The sequence below is a fragment of the Apodemus sylvaticus genome, chromosome X (assembly GCF_947179515.1).
Source record: "Apodemus sylvaticus chromosome X, mApoSyl1.1, whole genome shotgun sequence".
In the NCBI taxonomy this organism is placed as follows: Eukaryota; Metazoa; Chordata; class Mammalia; order Rodentia; family Muridae; genus Apodemus; species Apodemus sylvaticus.
The window spans coordinates 102,651,259-102,668,952 of NC_067495.1; the positions used below are offsets into that span (position 1 = coordinate 102,651,259).

General features: G+C 57.4%; 1 protein-coding gene across 1 annotated transcript in view; it reads left to right on the top strand.

The window, feature by feature from the left end:
• Atg4a (autophagy related 4A cysteine peptidase) overlaps positions 1–17,694 on the top strand; it is a gene marked incomplete at its 5' end in the record, with an annotated part of 79,724 nt that overhangs the window by 34,193 nt on the left and 27,837 nt on the right. The window contains 5 exons of the mRNA XM_052171747.1: positions 495–596; positions 779–851; positions 3,568–3,647; positions 4,221–4,411; positions 4,534–4,612. Of these exons, the coding sequence (XP_052027707.1) occupies positions 495–596; positions 779–851; positions 3,568–3,647; positions 4,221–4,411; positions 4,534–4,612 (525 nt within the window). The remainder of the gene's footprint in view (positions 1–494; positions 597–778; positions 852–3,567; positions 3,648–4,220; positions 4,412–4,533; positions 4,613–17,694) is intronic.

The following is a 17,694-nucleotide window of genomic DNA, read 5'->3' on the forward strand; positions in this document are numbered from 1 at the left end:
CATATAAACTCTTGTATGTTAGAATAGCACTTCCCCTCATGAGACCTGTTGGTAATGTTGCCAGGTAAGGACAAAAGCCATTGCTGTTTGTGTAGAGATGAGACACTATGACATCTGAATTATGAGCTTCTTGGTGTAGCTGCCAGGAAATACCTGTGTGATACTGTTATGTAGTCTGTATGTAGCTCCTGCCATTGGAACAAGTTAATTCTCTGCTCAGTTTCATCTTCAGCTTTTAAGTTCCCCCCCACACCAGATAAGTGATCTCCCATATAGCTACATCCCCAGCCCTGGCTTTTTCTTCATATCCACCAAATCCTTAGAAGATGACAACTTTTCAGCATCTGCTTACTAAATGACGAATACGTAGGAACACCTTGACATCCCTGCCTTCTGGATGTAGTTCTTTAATTTTTTTCTTCTAACAATGCCTGGTAATAAGCAGTTGTGGTTTATTTATTTATCTTTTTTATCCCTCCTCTCCTCCACAAAAGATTGGAACTGGGAGAGACAAAAAAAACAACCCAAAGAATACCAAAGGATACTGCAGTGTTTCCTCGATAGAAAAGACTGTTGCTATTCAATCCATCAGATGGGTAAGATCATCACATTTCTAGTTTCAAAGTGTGCCTATGAACATTTCTTCCCTTACTTATATATGGCTGCACTAAGTTGTCCGTCTACTTTTTTTCATCAGAGGAAGAAAAAAAATAAAATCAGGAGTCTATGGCTTATGAAAAATATTTTGCTAACATGTTAATTTTTCCACATAAAACAGCACAAATGGGTGTAGGAGAAGGGAAATCAATTGGCGAATGGTTTGGACCAAATACAGTTGCACAGGTGATAAAGTAAGTAAATGTCTGGCGTCTGTTTGTTCTACTCACGCTTCCATCCCCAGCCAGCTAAACCTCCCATCAGCTTGCGTACGCTTGCGATCCCCCCTTCCTGCTAAGCCATCAAACATCTCTACCATTTTCTTCACATACTTCTTTGGTGTGGATAAGCGTAGACCTCTGTCTTGATATAGTAGAACTGCAATCACTGGTATCTATATATGTAGCTGTACTCCAAGACTGTTTCTGTTTCTCGCCCTACAGATGGATGCTCATGTGCCAGGGAACCATCAGCCTGAGGGTCTTTTGAATTTAAAAGGTTCCTACCAAGTGGCAGAGGTTTAACTGGCACTGATCCTGTATAGTCTTAAAGACCCGGTTAATGGGCCAGCAAGATGGCTCAGTGGGTAAAGGTGCTTGCTGCGAATCCTGATGACCTGAGTTTGATCCATGGTGGACAGAGAGAACCAACCCATGCAGTTGTCCTCTGACCTTCACACATAGAGCATAGCATTACTACCCCTTAATTAAATTATGCTTTTTGTTAAACCTTGCCAATTCATTTAGCATTTATTGGGTGCTTTTACTATGTTAAGCACTGGGTATACAGAAATAACAGAGACACAGCCTCAAGGAATTTGCAGCCTATTGGAGCATAAAAATCCTAAGGAAGTTTTAGAATCAGTTTGTCATCTGTTAAGGGGATAGGTTAAGGGGATACCTTCATGTTTTTTACATTCTACAACTTGTCTTCTAGCACAAGAGATGAGGTAGAGAGGTCAGGTTGTAAATGGGGTGAGTATCGTCAGTACCTACATCTTCAAGCCATCTTATCTCTTGTAGTTCTCTCCCTACTGACAGTCTGCCAGTGAGGGAAAACTCTCTGAAGGCAGAAACTGCATTTGTTTTGTCACAGTTGGCCAAAAACCTACCTACTATGTATAAGCACCCAGTATGTGCTCAATGAATATATGGAATTGGCAGCCAGAACCTGGGGCTAAATGTAGGGATCAGAAGATGGAGACCATTAGGACTCCTTTGCTACAGCATATTTCAATTTCTGGGTATTATGGCTCCATATAAAGTAGAAAGGGGGGTTTGTCTCAATGGTTAGGTCCCAGTGAAGTCTGCAGTGGATAAATTGCATGTTTGGGACGTACATAAGAGGTGAGTAGTCTGGATATCCTGGGATCCGGGGAAAATTTGTATCTTGGCTTTAATCCCTGCTACCAGTTCAACTTCACTGGGACCACTTTCTTGCCTTAGTCAGAGTACTTTCTGGACATCATTACCCTTGCTGATGAGGAGCTGGCCATATTCCAGAAGTGCAGTAGGGAAAACAGCATGGAAGAATGTATAAAACATTAGGGTGACTAAGTGAAGCCCCAAATCTGGTTTCAAACAGAATTTTCTTCTTTCTTCTGCATTCTGAGATTTCTAACACTAAAAAATGGAAGGTCCTCCTTTTTTGTTTATTTAAATCAGCATATTTGTGTTAGATACCATTATGACATTTGTAATCAAAGTTTTCTTATGGGTTTCCTTCCCACCCCTGGTTATTCTTGTCTTTTCCTGATAGCCTGTGTCTGAAGATTCTTTTGCTCTTGTATGCTCCATGTGTCCTTTTGTCCACCCTATCCATCTTCATCTTCATACGAATTTATATTAAATAAAGTTTGTTATGATTGCCTTTGATAATAAGAGCGCAATGCTCTTTAGTACAGTAAAAAACAGATGAATTCTATCCTGGTAGGCCCATCATAATATAAAAATATTGTAAATCAAGATGTCTTTACTACATCTACACTATTGAACATTGCAGCTCAAGAAACGAGTAGTTTCCCCTGATGATCAGCTGGCCGACTGGAGCTAAAGCTCCCCGCATCATCAGAGAGGCTCTTACTGTGTGTGACTAACCCTGGGGAGGATTCCACTTCAAAATTCAAAATTGGGTTTCTACTGGGTACATGCCTCTTTCACCATCCTAAAGTAAAATAATAATAATAATGATAATGATAATAATAATAATAATAATAATAAAACCAGTGACCATAAATTATGTCACCATTATTCTGAAAAGGGCAATGAATTAAAATTAGTAAATCAGGGGTTGGGGATTTAGCTCAGTGGTAGAGCGCTTGCCTAGCAAGCACAGGGCCCTGGGTTCGGTCCTCAGCCCTGTTTAAAAAAAAAAATTAGTAAATCAAAACTGTAACAGGGCTGAGGAGATGGATCAGTGGATAAGGTTCTTGCAGAACAAACGTAACAACCTAAGGTTATATCAAGAAGCCAAATAATTAATAAAAGAGCAATCAGCATATAACCTATAACCCCATCACTGGGAGAAAGATACAGGAGGATCCTAGGGACATACATATATTGCTAGGGATTGGATGGATGGACTCAGGGCCTCATACATAGTAGTCAAGTACTCTGCCACTGAACCACAAAAGCTACCAATATATATTTTACTAACATTATTATTTTTTCTTTTGTAAAGAGCAGGATCTTCTTTTAGAAGTTCAGATACAGCGGCTCTATGGTAATCTCTAAAGCTCTGGCCATGAAATGTTTTAGATCTCTGTCAAAGAAACCAGAGCTAACCAAGCACACGCTTTTTATGTGGCTTAGCTCAGGGTGATGTGACATGAATAATCTGGGAATACATTGTACCATTTCCAACTGGCCTTCTCATCTTTTCCAATTGTGATTTCATTATGTTGCTTCACAGAAAACTCGCTTTATTTGATGAATGGAATTCCTTGGCTGTTTATGTTTCAATGGATAACACAGTGGTCATTGAAGATATCAGTGAGTCCCTGGGCTGTTAACCTTCTCTTGGGTGGTTGTAGTCCCTTTTGTAATTCAGAAATCTGGAGCTCAATAGATACTGTGGCTCACTGCACAAGGACGGGGAGTCTAGGAGAGCAGAGCCGCTATGTTCCCTTCTTTTCCAGTCTTCTGAAAGGGAAAACTTCGTTGTAAGGAACCTCTGGTGTCTATAATCTGGTGAATCATATGTAGATGGGTCATAGTGGCTGGCCATTGCCCTGGCCTGCTTTCTTTACCATTAAAGTTAGAAAAACCCAAATCCCTGACTCCAAGTTCCTCAAAGACTAATTTAGAAATGAGATTTTTGGAATGAGTTCAGAATACCTGTCAGACACTTAAGAAGTTGCTCAGTGTCCAATATGAGGATCAAGGATCTGAATGAATAATGTGGGATTCCTGTACAGAGTGAGACTGGCTGGTTCCTAGTGCAAAGGAGCGGACCTCCAAGGCAGGGAGAGCAGCATGCAAAGTCCCTGTGTTTTACCTTTGGAAAAGGTCCTAGTGCTAGTAGATAGTCCCAACTCAACCAGATCTCTTGCCTTCTGTTTCTAGAGAAAATGTGCTGTGTTCTTCCTGTGGGTGCTGCTGATACAGCTGGTGAGAGCCCTCCTGATTTTCTGACTGCTTCCAGTGAGAGCAAAGGCACCTCTGCCCTGTGCCCATCCTGGAAACCCCTGCTGCTTATTGTGCCCCTTCGTCTGGGCATAAACCAAATCAATCCTGTGTATATCGAAGCGTTCAAAGTAAGTGTCCTTTTTTCTTGAAGCCATTGCTGCCTGCTCATCACACCGCACATGTCAGCACAGAGCTCCGTGAGCAGCAGTCCACAAGTGAGTTGAGGATCTCGCATTCTCTTTCCCTTTAGGAGTGTTTTAAGATGCCACAGTCTTTAGGGGCTTTAGGAGGAAAGCCAAATAACGCCTATTATTTCATAGGATTCTTAGGTAAGAAAGAATGAATTGCAAGTAAGTTGTCATGGGCCAGGGAAGGGTGTGGGACAAAAGTGTTCCTGGGATATAGGTTCTAGTGAGTGGGCATTGCTTTGGCTTAGGGATACTGTGGTCAGCTCCTTCTGTCTCCAACCTGATCTATTCAAAGTGATTCTTGTTTCCTTGTGCTTGCTCGACACCAGATCCCCATTAATGCATCTACTTCTGCCTTTTGGTAGGATAGTGTTGGTCTTTCCTACTGGTTGGACACCAGGTCACAGCATTGCTCCAGAATGGTTCTTTTTGCATGTGGGTCCCAGGACAGTGGGGTTTCAGTAGTTTGTCTTTGCTGATTTCCTTCTTATTGAAGTTCAGGCAACACCCTTGGATCATCCACTGGTTTCCAAGTTGACCATTATTTAGAGTCATGAGCATTCAGGAATTACAAGATGCAAAGCAGAGTTGTGTCTTTCCCAACAGTGTGACTAAGCCTTTAAACTACAAACCTCTATAATTGGGTGTAGTATAGCACAACTTTAATTCCAACACAAGAGAGGTAAAGGCAGAAGCAGAGGGGCAGAGGCAGAGGCAGAGAGGCAGAGAGGCAGAGGGGCAGAGAGGCAGAGAGGCAGAGAGGCAGAGAGGTAGAGAGGCAGAGAGGCAGAGAGGCAGAGAGGCAGAGAGGCAGAGGTAGAGGCAGAGGGGCAGAGAGGCAGAGGCAGAGGCACAGACAGAGGCAGAGGCAGAGGGGAAGGCAGAGGAAGAGGAGCATAGGCAGAAGCAGAGGTCGAGGTAGAGGCAGAGGCAGAGGCAGAGGCAGAGTCAGGGGCAGAGTCAGAGGCAGAGGTCAGAACCAGAGAGGAAGAGAGGCAGAGAGGGAGAGGGAGAAGCAGAGGCAGAGGGGCAGAGGCAGAGGCAGAGGCAGACAGGCAGAGGCAGAGGCAGAGGCAGAGGGGCAGAGAGGCAGAGGCAGAGGGGCAGAGGCAGAGGCAGAGGCAGAAGGAAAGGCAGAGGGGCAGAGGCAGAGGCACAGACAGAGGCACAGGCAGAGGAAGAGGCAGAGGGGCAGAGGCAGAGGCAGAGGCAGAGGGACAGAGGCAGAGGCAGAGAGGCAGAGGCAGAGGGACAGAGGCAGAAGCAGAGGCAGAAGGAAAGGCAGAGGGGCATAGGCAGAGGCAGAGGCAGAGGCAGAGTCAGGGGCAGAGGCAGATGCAGAAGGGCAGAGGCAGTGGCAGAGGGGCAGAAGCAGAGAGGCAGAAGCAGAGGCAGAGAGGCAGAGAGAAAGAGAGGCGGAGACAGAGGCAGAGGCAGAAGGGCAGAAGGGCAGAGGCAGAGGGTCAGAGAGGCAGAGGGGCAGAGGCAGAGGTCGAGGTAGAGGCAGAGAGGCAGAGGGAGAGAGGTAGAGGCAGAGGTAGAGGCAGAGGCAGAGGCAGAGGGGCAGAGGCAGAGGGAAAGGCAGAGGGGCAGAGGCAGAGGTCGAGGTAGAGGGACAGAGGCAGAGGCCAGAACCAGAGAGGAAGAGAGTCAGAGAGGGAGAGGGAGAGGCAGAGGCAGAGGAAAAGGCAGAGGGGCAGAGGCAGAGGCACAGACAGAGGCACAGGCAGAGGCAGAGGCAGAGGCAGGGGCAGAGGCAGAGGCAGAAGGGCAGAGGCAGCGGCAGAGGGGCAGAAGCAGAGAGGCAGAAGCAGAGGCAGAGAGGCAGAGAGAAAGAGAGGCAGAGACAGAGGCAGAAGGGCAGAAGGGCAGAGGCAGAGGGGCAGAGAGGTAGAGGGGCAGAGGCAGAGGTCGAGGTAGAGGCAGAGAGGCAGAGGGAGAGAGGTAGAGGCAGAGGTAGAGGCAGAGGCAGAGGGGCAGAGGCAGAGGGAAAGGCAGAGGGGCAGAGGCAGAGGCAGAGGCAGAGGAGCAGAGGCAGAGGTAGAGGCAGAGGCAGAGGTCGAGGTAGAGGGGCAGAGGCAGAGGCCAGAACCAGAGAGGAAGAGAGTCAGAGAGGGAGAGGGAGAGGCAGAGGAAGAGGCAGAGGCAGAGGAAAAGGCAGAGGGGCAGAGGCAGAGGCACAGACAGAGGCAGAGGCAGAGGAAGAGGCAGAAGGGAAGGCAGAGGCAGAGGAGCAGAGGCAGAAGCAGAGGTCGAGGTAGAAGCAGAGGCAGAGGCAGAGTCAGGGGCAGAGGCAGAGGCAGAGGTCAGAACCAGAGAGGAAGAGAGGCAGAGAGGGAGAGGGAGAAGCAGAGGCAGGGGGGCAGAGGCAGAGGCAGAGAGGCCAAGGCAGAGGCAGAAGCAGAGGCAGAGAGGCAGAGAGGCAGAGAGGCAGAGGCAGAGGATCAGAGGCAGAGGCAGAGGTCAAGGCAGAGGCAGAGGCAGAGGCAGAGGGGCAGAGAGGCAGAGAGGCAGAGAGGCAGAGAGGCAGAGAGGCAGAGAGGCAGAGAGGCAGAGAGGCAGAGGAGCAGAGGCAGAGGCAGGGGCAGAGGCAGAGGCCAGAACCAGAGAGGAAGAGAGGCAGAGGGAGAGGCAGAGGCAGAGGCAGAGAGGCAGAGACAGGCAGAGGCAGAGGGGCAGAGGCAGAGGCAGAGGTCCAGGTAGAGGCAGAGGCAGGGGCAGAGGCAGAGGCAGAGGCAGAGGCAGAGGCAGAGGCAGAGGCAGAGGCAGGGGCAGAGGCAGGGAGGCAGAGGCAGAGGCAGAGAGGCCAAGGCAGAGGCAGAGGCAGAGGGGCAGAAGTAGGGAGGCAGAGAGGCAGAGACAGAGGCAGAGGCAGAGAGGCAGAGGCAGAGGGGCAGAAGCAGAGGCAGAAGCAGAGGCAGAGGGGCAGAGAGGCAGAGAGGCAGAGAGGCAGAGAGGCAGAGAGGCAGAGAGGCAGCAGGCAGAGGCAGAGGCAGAGGAGCAGAGGCAGAGGCAGAGGCAGAGGCAGAGAGGCAGAGGCAGAAAGGTAGAGGCAGAGGGGCAGAGAGGCAGAGGGGCAGAGAGGCAGAGAGGCAGAGAGGCAGAGCTGCAGAGAGAGGCAGAGAGGCAGAGAGGCAGAGGCAGAGAGGCAGAGAGGCAGAGGCAGAGAGGCAGAGGGGCAGAGGCAGAGAGGCAGAGAGGCAGAGGCAGAGAGGCAGAGAGGCAGAGAGGCAGAGGCAGAGAGGCAGAGAGGCAGAGGGGCAGAGGGGCAGAGGGGCAGAGGGGCAGAGGGGCAGAGGGGCAGAGAGGCAGTGAGGCAGAGGGGCAGAGGGGCAGAGAGGCAGAGAGGCAGAGGAGCAGAGGCAGAGAGGCAGAGAGGCAGAGAGGCAGAGGCAGAGGCAGAGGAGCAGAGGCAGAGGCAGAGGCAGAGGCAGGGGCAGAGGCAGAGGCCAGAACCAGAGAGGAAGAGAGGCAGAGAGGGAGAGGCAGAGGCAGAGGGGCAGAGGCAGAGGCAGAGGTCCAGGTAGAGGCAGAGGCAGGGGCAGGGGCAGAGGCAGAGGCAGAGGCAGAGAGGTAGAGGCAGAGGGAAAGGCAGAGGGACAGAGGCAGAGAGGCAGGCAGAGGCAGAGGAGCAGAGGCAGAGGCAGAAGTCGAGGTCGAGGCAGAGGCAGAGGAGGAGGCAGAGGCAGAGAGGCAGAGGCAGAGGGGTGGAGGCAGAGAGGCAGAGAGGCAGAGGCAGAGCCAGAGGCCTAGGTAGAGGGGCAGAGGCAGAGGCAGAGGCAGAGGGGCAGAGGGGCAGAGAGGCAGAGGCAGAGGCACAGACAGAGGCAGAGGCAGAGGGGAAGGCAGAGGCAGAGGAAGAGGCAGAAGGGAAGGCAGAGGCAGAGGAGCAGAGGCAGAAGCAGAGGTCGAGGTAGAGGCAGAGGCAGAGGCAGAGGAGCAGAGGCAGAGGCAGAGGTCGAGGCAGAGGCAGAGGCAGAGGCAGAGGCAGAGGCAGAGGCAGAGGCAGAGGCAGAGGCAGGGAGGCAGAGGCAGAGGCAGAGAGGCCAAGGCAGAGGCAGAGGCAGAGGGGCAGAAGTAGAGAGGCAGAGAGGCAGAGGCAGAGGCAGAGGCAGAGGGGCAGAGAGGCAGAGGGGCAGAGGCAGAGGCAGAGGCAGAAGGAAAGGCAGAGGGGCAGAGGCAGAGGCACAGACAGAGGCACAGGCAGAGGAAGAGGCAGAGGGGCAGAGGCAGAGGCAGAGGCAGAGTCAGGGGCAGAGGCAGAGGCAGAAGGGCAGAGGCAGCGGCAGAGGGGCAGAAGCAGAGAGGCAGAGGCAGAGGCAGAGGGGCAGAGAGGCAGAGGCAGAGGCACAGACAGAGGCACAGGCAGAGGCAGAGGCAGAGGGGCAGAAGCAGAGAGGCAGAAGCAGCGGCAGAGAGGCAGAGAAAAAGAGAGGCAGAGACAGAGGCAGAGGCAGAAGGGCAGAAGGGCAGAGGCAGAGTGTCAGAGAGGTAGAGGGGCAGAGGCAGAGGTCGAGGTAGAGGCAGAGAGGCAGAGGGAGAGAGGTAGAGGCAGAGGTAGAGGCAGAGGCAGAGGGGCAGAGGCAGAGGGAAAGGCAAAGGGGCAGAGGCAGAGGCAGAGGATCAGAGGCAGAGGCAGAGGCAGAGGTCGAGGTAGAGGGGCAGAGGCAGAGGCAGAGGCAGAGGCCAGAACCAGAGAGGAAGAGAGTCAGAGAGGGAGAGGGAGAGGCAGAGGCAGAGGCAGAGGCAGAGGCAGAGGAAAAGGCAGAGGCAGAGGCAGAGGCAGAGGCAGAAGGGAAGGCAGAGGCAGAGGAGCAGAGGCAGAAGCAGAGGTCGAGGTAGAGGCAGAGGCAGAGGCAGAGGCAGAGTCAGGGGCAGAGTCAGAGGCAGAGGTCAGAACCAGAGAGGAAGAGAGGCAGAGAGGGAGAGGGAGAAGCAGAGGCAGAGGGGCAGAGGCAGAGGCAGAGAGGACAAGGCAGAGGCAGAAGCAGAGGCAGAGAGGCAGAGAGGCAGAGGCAGAGGATTAGAGGCAGAGGCAGAGGTCAAGGCAGAGGCAGAGGCAGAGGCAGAGGCAGAGGCAGAGGGGCAGAGAGGCAGAGAGGCAGAGAGGCAGAGAGGCAGAGAGGCAGAGAGGCAGAGGAGCAGAGGCAGAGGCAGAGGCAGAGGCGAGAACCAGAGAGCAAGAGAGGCAGAGAGGGAGAGGCAGAGACAGGCAGAGGCAGAGGCAGAGGAGCAGAGGCAGAGGTTGAGGTAGAGGCAGAACCAGGGGCAGGGGCAGAGGCAGAGGCAGAGGCAGAGGCAGAGGCAGAGGCAGAGGCAGAGGCAGAGGCAGAGGCAGAGGCAGAGGCAGAGGCAGAGAGACCAAGGCAGAGCCAGAGGCAGAGGCAGAGGGACAGAGGCAGAGGCAGAGGCAGAGGCCAGAACCAGAGAGGAAGAGAGGCAGAGAGGGAGAGGCAGAGAGGCAGAGACAGGCAGAGGCAGAGGCAGAGGAGCAGAGGCAGAGGAGCAGAGGTTGAGGTAGAGGCAGAGGCAGGGGCAGAGGCAGAGGCAGAGGCAGAGGCAGAGGCAGAGGCAGAGGCAGAGGCAGAGGCAGAGGCAGAGGCAGAGGCAGAGGCAGAGAGACCAAGGCAGAGCCAGAGGCAGAGGGGCAGAAGTAGAGAGGCAGAGAGGCAGAGACAGGGGCAGAGGCAGAGAAGCAGAGGCAGAGGCTGAGAAGCCGAGGCAGAGGCAGAGGGGCAGAAGCAGAAGCAGAGGCAGAGGCAGAGGGGCAGAGAGGCAGAGAGGCAGAGAGGCAGAGAGGCAGAAGCAGAGGAGCAGAGGCAGAGGCAGAGAGGCAGAGAGGCAGAGGCAGAGAGGGAGAGAGGCAGAGGCAGAGAGGCAGAGAGGCAGAGGCAGAGAGGCAGAGAGGCAGAGGAGCAGAGGCAGAGGCAAGGGCAGAGGCAGAGGCAGAGGTCGAGGTAGAGGGGCAGAGGCAGAGGCCAGAACCAGAGAGGAAGAGAGTCAGAGAGGGAGAGGGAGAGGGAGAGGGAGAGGGAGAGGCAGAGGCAGAGGCAGAGTCAGGGGCAGAGGCAGAGGCAGAGGTAAGAACCAGAGAGGAAGAGAGGCAGAGAGGGAGAGGGAGAAGCAGAGGGAGAGGGAGAAGCAGAGGCAGAGGGGCAGAGGCAGAGGCAGAGAGGCCAAGGCAGAGGCAGAGGCAGAGGCAGAGGCAGAGGCAGAGGCAGAGGCAGAGGCAGAGGCAGGGAGGCAGAGGCAGAGGCAGAGAGGCCAAGGCAGAGGCAGAGGCAGAGGGGCAGAAGTAGAGAGGCAGAGAGGCAGAGACAGAGGCAGAGGCAGAGAGGCAGAGAGGCAGAGGCAGAGGCAGAGGCAGAGGGGCAGAGAGGCAGAGGCAGAGAGGCAGAGAGGCAGAGGCAGAGGGGCAGAGGCAGAGGCAGAAGGAAAGGCAGAGGGGCAGAGGCAGAGGCACAGACAGAGGCACAGGCAGAGGAAGAGGCAGAGGGGCAGAGGCAGAGGCAGAGGTCGAGGTAGACGCAGAGGCCGAGGCAGGGGCAGAGGCAGAGGCAGGGGCAGAGGCAGAGGCAGAGGGGCAGAGAGGCAGAGGCAGAGGGGCAGAGGCAGAGGGGCAGAAGCAGAGGCAGAGAGGCAGAGAGGCAGAGGCAGAGGCAGAGGGGCAGAGAGGCAGAGGCAGAGGCACAGACAGAGGCACAGGCAGAGGAAGAGGCAGAGGGGCAGAGGCAGAGGCAGAGGGGCAGAAGCAGAGAGGCAGAAGCAGAGGCAGAGAGGCAGAGAGAAAGAGAGGCTGAGACAGAGGCAGAGGCAGAAGGGCAGAAGGGCAGAGGCAGAGGGTCAGAGAGGTAGAGGGGCAGAGGCAGAGGTTGAGGTAGAGGCAGAGAGGCAGAGGGAGAGAGGTAGAGGCAGAGGTAGAGGCAGAGGCAGAGGGGCAGAGGCAGAGGGAAAGGCAGAGGGGCAGAGGCAGAGGCAGAGGAGCAGAGGCAGAGGTCGAGGTAGAGGGGCAGAGGCAGAGGCCAGAACCAGAGAGGAAGAGAGTCAGAGAGGGAGAGGGAGAGGCAGAGGCAGAGGCAGAGGCAGAGGAAAAGGCAGAAGGGAAGGAAGAGGCAGAGGAGCAGAGGCAGAAGCAGAGGTCGAGGTAGAAGCAGAGGCAGAGGCAGAGGCAGATCAGGGGCAGAGGCAGAGGCAGAAGCAGAGGCAGAGGGGCAGAGAGGCAGAGAGGCAGAGAGGCAGAGAGGCAGAGAGGCAGAGAGGCAGAGAGGCAGAGAGGCAGAGAGGCAGCAGGCAGAGGCCGAGGAGCAGAGGCAGAGGCAGAGGCAGAGGCAGAGAGGCAGAGGCAGAGAGGTAGAGGCAGAGGGGAAGAGAGGCAGAGGGGCAGAGAGGCAGAGAGGCAGAGCTGCAGAGAGGCAGAGAGGCAGAGAGGCAGAGGCAGAGAGGCAGAGAGGCAGAGGCAGAGAGGCAAAGGGGCAGAGGCAGAGAGGCAGAGAGGCAGAGGCAGAGAGGCAGAGAGGCAGAGGGGCAGAGGGGCAGAGGGGCAGAGGGGCAGAGGGGCAGAGGGGCAGAGAGGCAGTGAGGCAGAGGGGCAGAGGGACAGAGAGGCAGAGAGGCAGAGGAGCAGAGGCAGAGAGGCAGAGAGGCAGAGAGGCAGAGAGGCAGAGGCAGAGGAGCAGAGGCAGAGAGGCAGAGAGGCAGAGGGGCAGAGGGGCAGAGGGGCAGAGAGGCAGTGAGGCAGAGAGGCAGAGAGGCAGAGAGGCAGAGAGGCAGAGAGGCAGAGAGGCAGAGAGGCAGAGAGGCAGAGGCAGAGGAGCAGAGGCAGAGGCAGAGGCAGAGGCAGAGGCAGAGGCAGAGGCAGAGGCAGAGGCCAGAACCAGAGAGGAAGAGAGGCAGAGGCAGAGGCAGAGGGGCAGAGAGGCAGAGAGGCAGAGAGGCAGAGAGGCAGAGAGGCAGAGAGGCAGAGGAGCAGAGGAGCAGAGGCAGAGGCAGAGGCAGAGGCAGAGGCCAGAACCAGAGAGGAAGAGAGGCAGAGGGAGAGGCAGAGGCAGAGGCAGAGAGGCAGAGACAGGCAGAGGCAGAGGGGCAGAGGCAGAGGCAGAGGTCCAGGTAGAGGCAGAGGCAGGGGCAGAGGCAGAGGCAGAGGCAGGGGCAGAGGCAGAGGCAGAGGCAGAGGCAGGGGCAGAGGCAGGGAGGCAGAGGCAGAGGCAGAGAGGCCGAGGCAGAGGCAGAGGCAGAGGGGCAGAAGTAGGGAGGCAGAGAGGCAGAGACAGAGGCAGAGGCAGAGAGGCAGAGGCAGAGGGGCAGAAGCAGAGGCAGAAGCAGAGGCAGAGGGGCAGAGAGGCAGAGAGGCAGAGAGGCAGAGAGGCAGAGAGGCAGCAGGCAGAGGCAGAGGCAGAGGAGCAGAGGCAGAGGCAGAGGCAGAGGCAGAGAGGCAGAGGCAGAAAGGTAGAGGCAGAGGGGCAGAGAGGCAGAGGGGCAGAGAGGCAGAGAGGCAGAGCTACAGAGAGGCAGAGAGGCAGAGAGGCAGAGGCAGAGAGGCAGAGAGGCAGAGGCAGAGAGGCAGAGGGGCAGAGGCAGAGAGGCAGAGAGGCAGAGGCAGAGAGGCAGAGAGGCAGAGAGGCAGAGGCAGAGAGGCAGAGAGGCAGAGGGGCAGAGGGGCAGAGGGGCAGAGAGGCAGTGAGGCAGAGGGGCAGTGGGGCAGAGAGGCAGAGAGGCAGAGGAGCAGAGGCAGAGAGGCAGAGAGGCAGAGAGGCAGAGGCAGAGGCAGAGGCAGAGGAGCAGAGGCAGAGGCAGAGGCAGAGGCAGGGGCAGAGGCAGAGGCCAGAACCAGAGAGGAAGAGAGGCAGAGAGGGAGAGGCAGAGGCAGAGGGGCAGAGGCAGAGGCAGAGGTCGAGGTAGAGGCAGAGGCAGGGGCAGGGGCAGAGGCAGAGGCAGAGGCAGAGAGGTAGAGGCAGAGGGAAAGGCAGAGGGACAGAGGCAGAGAGGCAGGCAGAGGCAGAGGAGCAGAGGCAGAGGCAGAAGTCGAGGTCGAGGCAGAGGCAGAGGAGGAGGCAGAGGCAGAGAGGCAGAGGCAGAGGGGTGGAGGCAGAGAGGCAGAGAGGCAGAGGCAGAGCCAGAGGCCTAGGTAGAGGGGCAGAGGGGCAGAGAGGCAGAGGCAGAGGCACAGACAGAGGCAGAGGCAGAGGGGAAGGCAGAGGCAGAGGCAGAGGAAGAGGCAGAAGGGAAGGCAGAGGCAGAGGAGCAGAGGCAGAAGCAGAGGTCGAGGTAGAGGCAGAGGCAGGGGCAGAGAGGCAGAGGCAGAGGAGCAGAGGCAGAGGCAGAGGTCGAAGCAGAGGCAGAGGCAGAGGCAGAGGCAGAGGCAGAGGCAGGGAGGCAGAGGCAGAGGCAGAGAGGCCAAGGCAGAGGCAGAGGCAGAGGGGCAGAAGTAGAGAGGCAGAGAGGCAGAGGCAGAGGCAGAGGCAGAGGGGCAGAAGTAGAGAGGCAGAGAGGCAGAGGCAGAGGCAGAGGCAGAGGGGCAGAGGCAGAGGCAGAAGGAAAGGCAGAGGGGCAGAGGCAGAGGCACAGACAGAGGCACAGGCAGAGGAAGAGGCAGAGGGGCAGAGGCAGAGGCAGAGGCAGAGGGGCAGAAGCAGAGAGGCAGAAGCAGCGGCAGAGAGGCAGAGAAAAAGAGAGGCAGAGACAGAGGCAGAGGCAGAAGGGCAGAAGGGCAGAGGCAGAGTGTCAGAGAGGTAGAGGGGCAGAGGCAGAGGTCGAGGTAGAGGCAGTGAGGCAGAGGGAGAGAGGTAGAGGCAGAGGTAGAGGCAGAGGCAGAGGGGCAGAGGCAGAGGGAAAGGCAAAGGGGCAGAGGCAGAGGCAGAGGATCAGAGGCAGAGGCAGAGGCAGAGGTCGAGGTAGAGGGGCAGAGGCAGAGGCAGAGGCCAGAACCAGAGAGGAAGAGAGTCAGAGAGGGAGAGGGAGAGGCAGAGGCAGAGGCAGAGGCAGAGGAAAAGGCAGAGGCAGAGGCAGAGGCAGAGGCAGAGGCAGAGGCAGAAGGGAAGGCAGAGGCAGAGGAGCAGAGGCAGAAGCAGAGGTCGAGGTAGAGGCAGAGGCAGAGGCAGAGGCAGAGTCAGGGGCAGAGTCAGAGGCAGAGGTCAGAACCAGAGAGGAAGAGAGGCAGAGAGGGAGAGGGAGAAGCAGAGGCAGAGGGGCAGAGGCAGAGGCAGAGAGGACAAGGCAGAGGCAGAAGCAGAGGCAGAGAGGCAGAGAGGCAGAGGCAGAGGATTAGAGGCAGAGGCAGAGGTCAAGGCAGAGGCAGAGGCAGAGGCAGAGGCAGAGGGGCAGAGAGGCAGAGAGGCAGAGAGGCAGAGAGGCAGAGAGGCAGAGAGGCAGAGGAGCAGAGGCAGAGGCAGAGGCAGAGGCGAGAACCAGAGAGGAAGAGAGGCAGAGAGGGAGAGGCAGAGAGGCAGAGACAGGCAGAGGCAGAGGCAGAGGAGCAGAGGCAGAGGTTGAGGTAGAGGCAGAGGCAGGGGCAGGGGCAGAGGCAGAGGCAGAGGCAGAGGCAGAGGCAGAGGCAGAGGCAGAGGCAGAGGCAGAGGCAGAGGCAGAGGCAGAGAGACCAAGGCAGAGCCAGAGGCAGAGGCAGAGGGACAGAGGCAGAGGCAGAGGCAGAGGCCAGAACCAGAGAGGAAGAGAGGCAGAGAGGGAGAGGCAGAGAGGCAGAGACAGGCAGAGGCAGAGGCAGAGGAGCAGAGGCAGAGGAGCAGAGGTTGAGGTAGAGGCAGAGGCAGGGGCAGAGGCAGAGGCAGAGGCAGAGGCAGAGGCAGAGGCAGAGGCAGAGGCAGAGGCAGAGGCAGAGGCAGAGGCAGAGAGACCAAGGCAGAGCCAGAGGCAGAGGGGCAGAAGTAGAGAGGCAGAGAGGCAGAGACAGGGGCAGAGGCAGAGAAGCAGAGGCAGAGGCTGAGAAGCCGAGGCAGAGGCAGAGGGGCAGAAGCAGAAGCAGAGGCAGAGGCAGAGGGGCAGAGAGGCAGAGAGGCAGAGAGGCAGAGAGGCAGAAGCAGAGGAGCAGAGGCAGAGGCAGAGAGGCAGAGAGGCAGAGGCAGAGAGGGAGAGAGGCAGAGGCAGAGAGGCAGAGAGGCAGAGGCAGAGAGGCAGAGAGGCAGAGGAGCAGAGGCAGAGGCAAGGGCAGAGGCAGAGGCAGAGGTCGAGGTAGAGGGGCAGAGGCAGAGGCCAGAACCAGAGAGGAAGAGAGTCAGAGAGGGAGAGGGAGAGGGAGAGGGAGAGGCAGAGGCAGAGGCAGAGTCAGGGGCAGAGGCAGAGGCAGAGGTAAGAACCAGAGAGGAAGAGAGGCAGAGAGGGAGAGGGAGAAGCAGAGGGAGAGGGAGAAGCAGAGGCAGAGGGGCAGAGGCAGAGGCAGAGAGGCCAAGGCAGAGGCAGAGGCAGAGGCAGAGGCAGAGGCAGAGGCAGGGAGGCAGAGGCAGAGGCAGAGAGGCCAAGGCAGAGGCAGAGGCAGAGGGGCAGAAGTAGAGAGGCAGAGAGGCAGAGACAGAGGCAGAGGCAGAGAGGCAGAGAGGCAGAGGCAGAGGCAGAGGCAGAGGGGCAGAGAGGCAGAGGCAGAGAGGCAGAGAGGCAGAGGCAGAGGGGCAGAGGCAGAGGCAGAAGGAAAGGCAGAGGGGCAGAGGCAGAGGCACAGACAGAGGCACAGGCAGAGGAAGAGGCAGAGGGGCAGAGGCAGAGGCAGAGGTCGAGGTAGACGCAGAGGCCGAGGCAGGGGCAGAGGCAGAGGCAGGGGCAGAGGCAGAGGCAGAGGGGCAGAGAGGCAGAGGCAGAGGGGCAGAGGCAGAGGGGCAGAAGCAGAGGCAGAGAGGCAGAGAGGCAGAGAGGCAGAGAGGCAGAGAGGCAGAGGAGCAGAGGCAGAGGCAGAGGCAGAGGCGAGAACCAGAGAGCAAGAGAGGCAGAGAGGGAGAGGCAGAGACAGGCAGAGGCAGAGGCAGAGGAGCAGAGGCAGAGGTTGAGGTAGAGGCAGAACCAGGGGCAGGGGCAGAGGCAGAGGCAGAGGCAGAGGCAGAGGCAGAGGCAGAGGCAGAGGCAGAGGCAGAGGCAGAGAGACCAAGGCAGAGCCAGAGGCAGAGGCAGAGGGACAGAGGCAGAGGCAGAGGCAGAGGCCAGAACCAGAGAGGAAGAGAGGCAGAGAGGGAGAGGCAGAGAGGCAGAGACAGGCAGAGGCAGAGGCAGAGGAGCAGAGGCAGAGGAGCAGAGGTTGAGGTAGAGGCAGAGGCAGGGGCAGAGGCAGAGGCAGAGGCAGAGGCAGAGGCAGAGGCAGAGGCAGAGGCAGAGGCAGAGAGACCAAGGCAGAGCCAGAGGCAGAGGGGCAGAAGTAGAGAGGCAGAGAGGCAGAGACAGGGGCAGAGGCAGAGAAGCAGAGGCAGAGGCTGAGAAGCCGAGGCAGAGGCAGAGGGGCAGAAGCAGAAGCAGAGGCAGAGGCAGAGGGGCAGAGAGGCAGAGAGGCAGAGAGGCAGAGAGGCAGAAGCAGAGGAGCAGAGGCAGAGGCAGAGAGGCAGAGAGGCAGAGGCAGAGAGGGAGAGAGGCAGAGGCAGAGAGGCAGAGAGGCAGAGGCAGAGAGGCAGAGAGGCAGAGGAGCAGAGGCAGAGGCAAGGGCAGAGGCAGAGGCAGAGGTCGAGGTAGAGGGGCAGAGGCAGAGGCCAGAACCAGAGAGGAAGAGAGTCAGAGAGGGAGAGGGAGAGGGAGAGGGAGAGGCAGAGGCAGAGGCAGAGTCAGGGGCAGAGGCAGAGGCAGAGGTAAGAACCAGAGAGGAAGAGAGGCAGAGAGGGAGAGGGAGAAGCAGAGGGAGAGGGAGAAGCAGAGGCAGAGGGGCAGAGGCAGAGGCAGAGAGGCCAAGGCAGAGGCAGAGGCAGAGGCAGAGGCAGAGGCAGAGGCAGAGGCAGAGGCAGAGGCAGGGAGGCAGAGGCAGAGGCAGAGAGGCCAAGGCAGAGGCAGAGGCAGAGGGGCAGAAGTAGAGAGGCAGAGAGGCAGAGACAGAGGCAGAGGCAGAGAGGCAGAGAGGCAGAGGCAGAGGCAGAGGCAGAGGGGCAGAGAGGCAGAGGCAGAGGGGCAGAGGCAGAGGCAGAAGGAAAGGCAGAGGGGCAGAGGCAGAGGCACAGACAGAGGCACAGGCAGAGGAAGAGGCAGAGGGGCAGAGGCAGAGGCAGAGGTCGAGGTAGACGCAGAGGCCGAGGCAGGGGCAGAGG